General features: G+C 46.0%; 1 protein-coding gene across 1 annotated transcript in view; it reads left to right on the top strand.

Annotated features, from left to right (window-relative positions):
* Positions 1 to 10,778, top strand: part of LOC103396794 (contactin-associated protein-like 4) — a 61,767-nt gene that overhangs the window by 3,169 nt on the left and 47,820 nt on the right. The window contains 1 exon segment of the mRNA XM_008335018.3: positions 9,840 to 9,950. Coding sequence (XP_008333240.1) covers positions 9,840 to 9,950 — 111 coding nt within the window.

Here is a 10,778-nt window from a genome sequence, read left to right as displayed (position 1 = left end):
CACTCCTCGCTGATCTTTTCTTTCTGGGTTTTGAAAATGTCAAATAAGCAACTTGCTCAAAAATCCTCGTGCTCTGATGGTCCGGCTCACATGGCGGGGGGGCGGGGGGGCTGTTTGACAGAGATGGATGGTTTCTCCTGCACCTGTAAAGGTGAAGGCAGAAGAAGGGGTGATGTAAGCCTCAGTACAGAGCCACACTCCCTCACCTCACCTCACCTCTCTCGCCCTTCCTGAGGAAAATAAACCAACAGCTTCTTCCAAATATGTCAATCAGTTTGCTCTTCCACTGAAGTCTTCTCCACCCGCTGTGTATCCCCTACTTCTGCCTCTCTCTGACTCACTTCTGCAGCTTTCTGACCATGCAACACCCCCCCCCGCCCTCACCCCCGATTCATCTTCACTCCTCACTTCTTTCCTTCTCCTCTGCCCTCCTGCTGTATCTGAATCAGGAGCTGCTGCTCTGCTCCTCACTCTTTATCTCCACGTTCTCCTTGTTTTCCTCTAGTTTCACCCTCCCCCCCCCCACCTCTCTGTTTATTTTGTCGCTTCATTGTATCACTTGGCGGTGGAGTGACCTCAGCTGCAGGTTTCAGGGTCTCGCTCCACGTCTTCCTCCTGTCATCCACCAGCCCCCGCCCCCCGCCTTGGGCAAATTTGCTACACAACGACAGCTGAGTACAAATGCATATTTTAATAGCCACAGATGGCGCTCCGTGACTTGTTAGCCGCAGGAGCGAGCGTCGATGTGTGGAGAGCGTAGGCAGTGTGGGAGTTGAACCAGCAGTCTGTCAGACCAGTGTGAGTCTAATGGTCTTTTCATATTAACAGCATGATGGACTCTGTGTGTTCTGAAGCAGTTGACGGTGGACGTGGACAGATAACGGCAGAGTCGTTGTTATGGCGACAGCTTGACTTGATCTGGACCTGTGGTCAAAACAGCAGCAAAACGGGGGCGGGGGGGGGGGGTGGAGGGGTGGAGACGTATCGTATCAACAGATTGTTGCCAACTCACAGTCCTAGTTATGGGTTATTACATTATGGAAGTAACTCGTTACCATGGGAAGGAGCTGTAGGACCTTTGACCTCTGATCCTGAGGACAGGTGTGTTTTTTGTTTACGTCTCTGTGTGCAGTGATTCTTCTTCTCCTCATGAATGTGGTCGTGTCGAAGCAGAACAGACGTCTCTCTGTCTGACGACCTGTGAAAGACAAACGTCTTCCTGTAGGAATTCACTGGAACCGATGTTTGTCTGGTTCCCGTGATGGGTGGAGCTGTAGGTGGAGAACAACGTCTCCGACTGACGAAAAAGAAGAAGAGAAACTCAAATGTCACTGCCAAAAAAAAAAAAAGCCAAGTCCTCATTTTATTCTTGGTAAAATGTGTTTTTCAGGCAGTGGATTCATCTGAGCAGAAACAGGGATCAATTTCAGCAGAAGAAGAAAGAGCCAGAATTCCGTCTTGTTTCGGGGCGAGCTGTGCTCGGAATAAAGCGCGTGTCTGTCATCACAGATGCAGCGCACAAACGCGTCAGACACACTCGGCGGTGAAAAAGTGCCCACACACTCACACACTCACACACTCCGCCTCAGACTGAACACAACACATTATCCCTGGATGTGCGGAGTTCAGGAAGTGTAGCGGCAGATGTAGCGGCAAAGCTGTGATCTCTGGATGAATTCTCCTCCGTCGCTTCTTTGTCTTTTTATTTTGTTTTGTCTTTTTTTTTTTGTAGTCAGGCTTTAACCGCCACCACTGAGTCTGACAGGAAGACGAGAGAAAGTTGAGTCAGGCTGTCGCCGCCGAGCGGCTCCTTTTAGAAAAGAAGTCGCAACTGCAGCAGGAGAACCTGCAAAACCTACAGAACCTGCAGAACCTGCAGAACCTGCAGAACCTGCAGAACCTGCGACTAACGGCGTTCCTCCGTCCAGAGTTTGATGGGCTGCGACCCACACCGTTCCTCTAATGAGGCCCAGCTGCTGCTGTTTGTATTGGTGTCACGTCTGAGCTAATGTAGGAGACGCTGAGGCCTGAGAAGAAGAACACCACTCTCACCCCCCCCCCCCCCCCCCCCCCCCCCACCCCAGCCCCTGTGTCTCGGTGTGTGTGACACGTTTAAAAACACACACACATACACACAGTGTTTACAGTTGCACTTTTGGATATTTTTCCATTTGAATAATTCCATCATTTGGATCAGAATCAATACTGAAACTGTTCGTTTTTGTCTCTGTGTTCCAGCAGCCTAGTGGTCAAATACAGGAATGACAGCTTACATTGATTCATCCTGATTTGGCTTCTTTTTCTTTTTAAAATATATAAAGGAGATGTGTTTGCTGTTTGTGGAGTGGAAGTGTTGTTTTGTTCTGATGTCAGAGCTTTGGTCCTTGAGTCTTAGTGTCTGTTTGTAGCAGAAGATAAGAAAAAAAATCAGGGTCAAGTATCTGTCAATACGTGGCTCGTGGTCCAAGGATGGTCCTGTAATGATTTGATAAAATCATCATCACTCATCAACTTCAGAGGGAAGATGGAGACGTTTGTTTTCACTGCCCCCCCGCACCCTCCCCCATCTCTCTCGCTCTCGCTCTTCTTCTTTGAGGATCTTACTCCCCCCCTCAGTCAGCTGACTTCAATCCTCGCCTAATGACACATAATAGCGCCACACTCTGACCGTGAGTGGATGCTGATTTGAATTTTTATTTCCACTGCTGTCACTGCTGGGTGACACCGTCAGCAGAGTCTCGGTGTGGGCCCCCAGGAGGGGGGGGCATTGGGGGGGGTTAAGCCTATTAGGCAGTTATTAGTCCTTAATTCGTTTACTGCCTGTGGAGAGACAGAAAGGACTTCCTGTCCTGAGTCACGCTGACTCCCCGCTCGGAAAAAGCAGTCAGGGAGTCAGGAGGGAAGACGGATGTGAAGTCAGCTGGAAGTTTCTCCGTTTGTTTCCTTTTTATTTCTGTCGCCCAGAAACAAGGAGGAGGAGGAGGAGGAGGAGGAGGAGGTGGAGGAGGAGGAGGCAGCCAGTCCGGACTCCGGGTTTTCCCACTGGGTTTCCATGAAGCTGAAGGCTGAAATCCTAAATTCTCAATGTTATTATCAACTCATTTTAGGTTGGTCTAATGGAGGTGGTAATCTGAGCAGAGCGCACCCTGGGGGAACATCAGCGGCGCTTGATTAAATCTCAGAGCGCATGAGGAACTTTCTGGTCTCATCTCCAAAGAATAAAAAGTCGCTGACACTCAGTCATCACCTGTTGAAGACGTAGACGACACCGGAGTCCAGAGTAGAACTCCTCACCTGCTCCGAGGAGAACATACAGCCATGAATATCAACCAGCAGGTTGTGAATATGGAGAAAACCTCAGACGATTCATCACGGGGCGACAGTCAGCCAACGCGTGGATGAAGAAAAAGGAAGTAGCCGGGGCTAAAACACCTCCATCCTTCTTCTTTAATGTCATTTATGGAAATGTTTGCAGGCAGAAGGAGGGAGCCATGAACGGGATGGAATGAAGTCAAGGTTACAGAACCGCCAGAACCAGCCGCTCATAAATCTGGATTTATTTACTCAGGAACAGGTTCTGGTTCATCAGGAAGGTGTACTGAGGAAAAACAGAATTATTTACCTCTGCGGGAAACTCTGCTGCCGGGGCAACTCAGACGGCTGCGTGGCATTTGTTTTTTGTTTTTCTCACTGAAGCGTTCATGGCAGAGTTTCTTTCTGCCTTTTAGAACGAGAAAAGAAAAATCTGAAGTTTAACGCTCAGAGAAGTTGAAAAAAAAAATGGACCAAGGGCGGAGTTTAAATCCCAGAAAGCACTGCAGCAGTGGAGATGATCCTGACCTCAGGTTCACCGTCACATCCACCGATCTGACAGTGGAGACAAAGTCCAGTCGCCACGTCGTCACATCCACCGATCTGACAGTGGAGGCAAAGTCCAGTCGCCGATCTGACAGTGGAGACAAAGTCCAGTAGCCACGACCTCAGCCATCACATCCTTGGTAACTCAACTACTGGTATGTGGTCCATAGCTGGTCCATCAGTGTCAGGGTCGAAGGTCAACCTTGGCCTTTACTTTTTTCCAGACATTTTTTCATGTCACATCAACCGTCCTCTGTTCACGTCGTTTTTCCTCCTCGTCTCCGTGGGTCGTGGTGAGACTGTTGGACACAGACTCTGTTGGACTGAGACTCGATAACCGTCGTTATCTGCACAGAACAGCTGTCGGAAAAGGAAATGGAGAAATTCAACCTCCTGGTTTATTCGGCGGGGCCTCCAGTTGACAAACAAATAATGATTCAGTCGTGGTCGTTCAGATGATTCAACTCACGGCTCAGTTTTCTCTGCAGGTTGTTTTTCCAGCAAATTTAATTTTTGTTTTAAATATTTGTGAAACAATTGTTGAACAGCTCGACGTCAGTGGGAGTTGAGACTTGGTGGACATGAAGACACAGCAGCTGTGTCTGCACCGACACTGATCCTGGGATGTGGGAGTCAGGAGGTTTTTCCAGCTCACTGAAGAACTGTAGCGCTGATAATTCCCAAAATCTTTTTCAAACTACTTCACTAATGTGTGTCCTCAGCAGTTGCTTCACTGTTTAACTGCCTCCTCCAATCTGCAGATGCTGATCGTCGCCTCCTACTGTACATTTTTCATGAAGTCAGAGCTGCGTGACCACAGTCTGATGCTGCAGACCTGTGGTTTGTACAGATAAATAAATAAATATCACCAGGCCTATATCAGTATCGGTGGATATCAGAATCAGAAATTCAGTGTTTGGACCATCGGCACAACCTGATATTTATGTTTTATCCCTTGTTTTGTCGGATAAATTGCTAATTCATAAAAATCAAACATGTTTCTGTCTAAACCTATTCAGCTCACAATTTTGTCACATGCATTATATCCAGTTATCATGAAGTCATACTGTCATACAACACTGAGAGGAGGAGAAAAAAGCAGCCAAAGTCACATCAGCACCAAGGTCAGCTCCAGCTCGTCACAGACGACTGAACGTGGTTTTAATAACATTTAAACACTACCTGCAGACTGTTGTTAAGGTTTTCCAGAACGGTGATGCAGCAGTGCATTATGGGTACAATGACAGACAGGCTACACTCCTGAGCAGGAGGTTGTTTGGGTGCAATCTTAGAGAAGAGCCGAGGTTTGCCTCCTCCAGATTTTCCTGTTTTGATTTCTGTTCATTTTTGGGTTTTGACCAGTCGTTTAACAGGAGGAAAGATAAATATTTAACAATAACTGGAGAGGCCAACAGGGGTCATCAGTGTGTAATGGTGGTGCAGAACAGTGCCACCTACTGACCTGCCCTATCAGTAGAACCAGCACTGGCCCTGAGGCTGAGGAGGGCGGTTTTGAACTTTCAACCACAGTGAAAGTCATTTTCTCCAGTTTTTTTTTTAGGATCAAATGCCCAGAGAAGAAAAGCATCAAACTGTGACAGGAGATTTGAAGGTTCAGTGTCAGTTCCTGTTTTTTTTTTTTTTGGTAAAAAACAGAAACTCCTCTTATGAGGAACTTGTTGTGTTTCTGGCCTGAGGAGCTGAGCTGAGAGTGAGAAAGAACAAAATGAAGATGGAGAACAACGGCCTCGCTGCACAACGTCAATGCTGTTTAGTAAGAGGCTGTTTTGTTTTGGTCTCCGTCACTAATGTCTCCAGAGAGAGGACACTTGAGTCTACCGCTCAAGTCTATATAGACAGATATATTTATATAGCAATATACAGGAATGTATTGAGTCTACCGCTCAAGTCTATATAGATATATATTTATCTATATAGACAGATATATTTAAATAGCCATATACAGGAATGTCAAAATTACAAGGCCCCTCTTTAGTGGTCCATGAACTGGAGGTCTATAAACCCAGAACCTGATCCGTATTTCCTGATAAACAGACAGTGAAACCGATGTTTTTTAATTCATAAATGCAACAGTTCTGAGTCTTTTAAATAAAACGGTGTTTTTTTTTTTCTCCGGCAGTGAATTTATTTAAATGTGATGCTTTTAAAAGAAAACCATTTTGCTCCTTTAATTCGAACATTTTTATTTCATTTCTCTGCTGACAGATGACAGAAACAAATTGTTTTGTTGTTTTCTGCGTGGATGTGTTGATATTTTCAATTAGGAGGAAATATATTTCAGTCATTCAACGCAGCTGCCGGATCAGAAGATATTTTATCATACAAATCTCTTCCCTCAAGCCATTAGCACAAATAATGTGTTCTGCAGCATTCCCCCTTAAATCTGCATAATTTAGGCATCATCATGTCGAGTGACTGTGGTGGGCTGCAGCCCAGTGAAGGGCTGTTTCCTCCACGTCGCCCCCGGAGCCGCTTTACTGCGGGTGTTTGAGGATAAAGAGACTTTTTAAAAGCTGTCATGACGATTCGGTGCAGTTTTGATCACAGACTGAACATCACGGCTGCTGTAGGCTGGACCAAGAAGACTCTTTATTGCTTTTCTCGGATTTCTAAAATGCCATTTCTGAGACTGGTTGAAAAAAAAAGAATGCCTCTGTGGCTGCACAGGTGCTTCAGCATCACGTGTCGAAAAGTTTGAAATAGTCTCTTCTTGTTCTTGTCATTTGTTCTTCTTTTTTTTCTTCTTCTTCCATTAAATGTTGGCGAGAAAAAAGGTTTTCATAAATCTTTAATCAGCAGCACTCCCAGTGTTGTAATATAATTGAGAGCTGCTGGTTTAAATCTCTACCTAAAACCCTGTATAAAATCATCCACTCAGAGTGTACAGAGAGTACACAGTACACAGTGTACTCGGGTGTACTGCAGTATACTGCAGCCTGTTGTTCCCAGCGTCCTTTTCAGATCTCCTGCCGTCAAACGTGTGTCAGAACTAAACTGAGAGAAGCAGAAGAAGAGAGGCTGCAGCCGCGTCCTCACCCCGGGGGCAGTAGTGAGCAGCGAACGCCGCGCTGCATCTCAATTAATCAATTAACGAGTCGGTTCCACAGGCGGCCGTACAACTGATACCGACTCCTGTTGAATTATTCAGCGGTTTAAATCAGATGTGCTCTGTCAAATATTCACCCAGTCACAGCACACCACCGTGTTTATTAGCAGTTAGCGACGTAAAACTGTTAGCGGCTCGTCTCCATCCAATCATTTCAGTGTGTAGTCACATGGTTGTTGGAGGACGACAGCTCCACCTTGTCCAGGTCTCTGCTCCGTCTCTCTGGTCGCTGTGATGGTTGTTCAGTTCAGTAACCTGGACGTTGTTGTTGTAGTTGTTGTTGTTGTTGTTGTTGTTGTAGCTCCAGCATGATGTTACTGCTGTGGAACCTCATTGTTCTGCCCAGCACAGTTTGAAGGGATAATTGGACCAGTCCAGCTATGAACTCTGGGAACGCGTAGCTTCTCTGAAGCATGGAGCGCAGGATGCAGCAGCAGTAGTAACAGCAGCAGCAGTTACAGCAGCAGCAGTAACAGCAGTAACAGCAGTAACAGCAGTAACAGCAGTAACAGCAGTAACAGCAGCAGCAGCAGTAGTAACAGCAGCAGCAGTTACAGCAGCAGCAGCAGTAACAGCAGTAACAGCAGCAGCAGTTACAGCAGCAGCAGCAGTAACAGCAGTAACAGCAGTAACAGCAGTAACAGTAACAGTAGCAGCATCATCTGGCCTCTGCTTCATCCTCGTCCTCCTTCGTCCATAAACTTTAAAAACCCAGAGAAAGGACAGTGTTTCACTGTGAGGCGACAAAACTGTCAGCTGGCTGTAAAAGATGACAAGTGACAGTTCATTATTGATCTGAGTCAGGTGGATTTAGGGTGATGATGTTATTGAGCCGCAGGAGGAGAAAGAGGAGGAGGAGGAGGAGGGAGAGGGAATGTTCCAGTGTTAACCTGATGTTCAGATGGAACAGAGTCTGAGACTGTGATGTCACCAGATCGTCCAGTTGTCAATGGAATGTTGACATCGTAGAAGTTAACCTGATTACTGATAAATCTGTTTATGTTTTAATCAAACACACACTGAGAGACTGAGAGTGGTAATGAGTTCCAGAGCTGACAGAACAGTGAGGTCACAGATCCAGTCCTGACGCTGACGCTGACGCCGACGCCTCTGCAGCACAAGAGAACAGTTAGTGTCAGGTTATCTGTGTGTGAGAACCCTGTGATGATGTAGACCAGTGGTGTTGACGGACTAATCGAAGCCGAGCTCTGGTGTCGGGCTGGACGTGTGTGTGATTCACAGTAATTGGCCGTTGTCTCGGCCGCGGTCCATTAACGGCTGCAGGCGGCGCTGGTTCAAACCCAGTGAATATTTACTGAGCTGACGTTCACAAATCAGTGTGTGTGTTCTGTCTGGTATTTAATTATACAGCACCGACCGCCGAGTTCCACAAAACAAATCAATCCTATTCTGACCCCCCCTCTCCCCCTCCTCACCTCCTCACCGTTTGCTGTGTTGTTTTTTTTTTTACAGTTTTGCAAAACAAGTAAAAAGGTTGAGGAAAATCCAAGAGTCAAATTCCTTCAGTCGTTTCTTCCACACTGGTCCAGTACCAGAGAGACCAGTTAAACCAGCTCCTAATGACTGACCTTTACATACCATGATTCAATAACACGGGGTCCTGTAGACCATAAAGCGGGGTGGGGGGTGTGGGGGGGGGGGCGACGTGATCACAGCCTTCAATTACTCAGAGTTACAGCCTCCGTTCATCAAGCTCGACGTTATTACAGCGCTCGCTGCTCATTTAGTTCGCCGTCATTACAGATGATGACACGTTAAGTGTTGTAGGCCGTAATGAAGGTCAGTCATCAGAGCGGTCTCAGCGGGGAAAGAAAGACAATTTCCTGGAAGGACCCACGAAGGAGTCGTTCACGACGACACGGAACAGCTTTCGTTAAAGTCTGTCAAACGGAGAGAGCGAGTGTTCTGATGTTGAAGAGAGTTCAGTTCACTGAACATTTCAGTTGGTGATGGGATTTTACACAGTTCTGATTTGGTCAGAATTTGTCAAAAAAAAAAAAAAAGAACTTCATCATAATTTTTCTGACCAAAGACGACGTGCTAAAATAGGAATTGGCTGAAAAATTCTGAAGAAGTTTTTTTTTTTATCCTCAAATTACTCTAATTTAATGAGAAACGTGCAGAGAAGAGACAATTTGAATCAAAATGAAAAATAGTATTCCATCGTATCGTGAGTCGACACTTTCCCGCTGCCTTCATTCACATCAGTGCGTCTCTGTGTGATGTGATTAAAGCCAAACAACGCTCCGTCTTAACCAAATCCTTTCAGAAGTTCAGGGGATAAAGCGTAGAATCTGCAGAGATCGGGTTCAGAGTTAAAGACTCCGTCTGGCCTCTGGAATCCTGCGATAATTCAGACCTGATCGACTTTTATCTCACGTTTACTTTAAACAATTGCTCAATTTTTCTCTCTCAGGCGGCGTAATCCACCCCGTATCTTCACCAGGGTTTTCCTAAAGAGCTCCACTTCGTGTCTCTGACCCACTCGACCCTGGAGAAGAGTCTGGACGTTTCCATCAGTTGCTTTTATGATTCATGATTTGCCGTAGATTTGAGAGAACGAGGCAGAGAGGCGACGTTTTCGATTCAACCGAGGGACTCCAGCGCGGTGCGGCCTAATGATAAGAGCCCACTTCTCTCAGCCCACTCCATCAGTCCCATCAGGGTGAAAGCTCTTTCGTTCTTCAAAGCGTTTGGTTTCATTTTCCTCATGAAACCCACAACAGGGGCGCAGGTCCGATGACGACCGAGGAGATAAAACAGCAGAGATTAAACTGAGTCATGAATGAACCGTGATGATGTTTAACTTTTCTCCTCTCTGATTGGTCAACAGACGTGTGTGACAGCCCGCTGGTGTCCAACCTGCCGCCGTCGTCCTTCAGGAGCTCGTCCCAGCTGTCCGGCAGCCACGCTCCAGGGTTCGCCAAACTGAACAGGAGAGAAGGTAAGGAGACGCAGGTCTGTCTGTGTGGTCTGTCGTCCTGATGGGTTCGTCTGGTGGTGACCAATGAATACCTGCAAATGTTTAGGAAAAGTTGCCAGATTCTGGCCAAAAATCAGCAAAAAAAAAAGAGTTAAAGGTGACTGAAGTTTGGCTTCAAAATTTAAAATTTAAAATTTTCTGATACAAAACTGTATTAGAATTAGTTTCTGAAAAAAAAGAAACACCTTTCTGATAAACAGGTACAAAACTGTATTAGAATTAGTTTCTGGAAAAAAAAGAAACACCTTTCTTTCTGTTTAATGGATTTAAACTGATGTTTTAAAAAACTGTCCTCAGCAAACAAATGAAAAACAACAGTTGATAAAACTGCTCTAAAACCATTTAAAGTACACAACGTTCCCAAAGGGAGAAAAGAATTCATTTTCTTCTTCTTCATTAATGTGTTTGACAAATGTTGGTCCTGGGAGTGACAGTAGGATTTGATGATATGATTTTAATGACAGCAGCAGCAGCAGCAGCAGCAGCAGCAGAGCTCAGAGCAGAAGAAGTCGAAACCTGAATGAATGGTTCAGACGTTCACAGTAAAACCTCAGGTGACTAGTTAAAAAAAAAAGAATCAGAAAACCATCTGAACATCATCAAGTGGCGGTCTGCTCCCGTCTTTACTCTCCGTGGATGTGGTTTGTTCTGAAGGCGGGGGTCAGGGAGGGGGACGCCGACTGTCCACACAACTGCACATCGGGGAGAACCGTTCTGGATTTCTGATCTGAGGCTTTGAAAATAACACAAATCATGTTTGCAACAAGCTCAGCTGCTTTATCCCAACGT

This window comes from Cynoglossus semilaevis, chromosome 20, assembly GCF_000523025.1.
Source record: "Cynoglossus semilaevis isolate Cse_v1.0 chromosome 20, Cse_v1.0, whole genome shotgun sequence".
Taxonomy (NCBI): domain Eukaryota; kingdom Metazoa; phylum Chordata; class Actinopteri; order Pleuronectiformes; family Cynoglossidae; genus Cynoglossus; species Cynoglossus semilaevis.
This window is presented reverse-complemented; position numbering and strand designations above follow the sequence as displayed.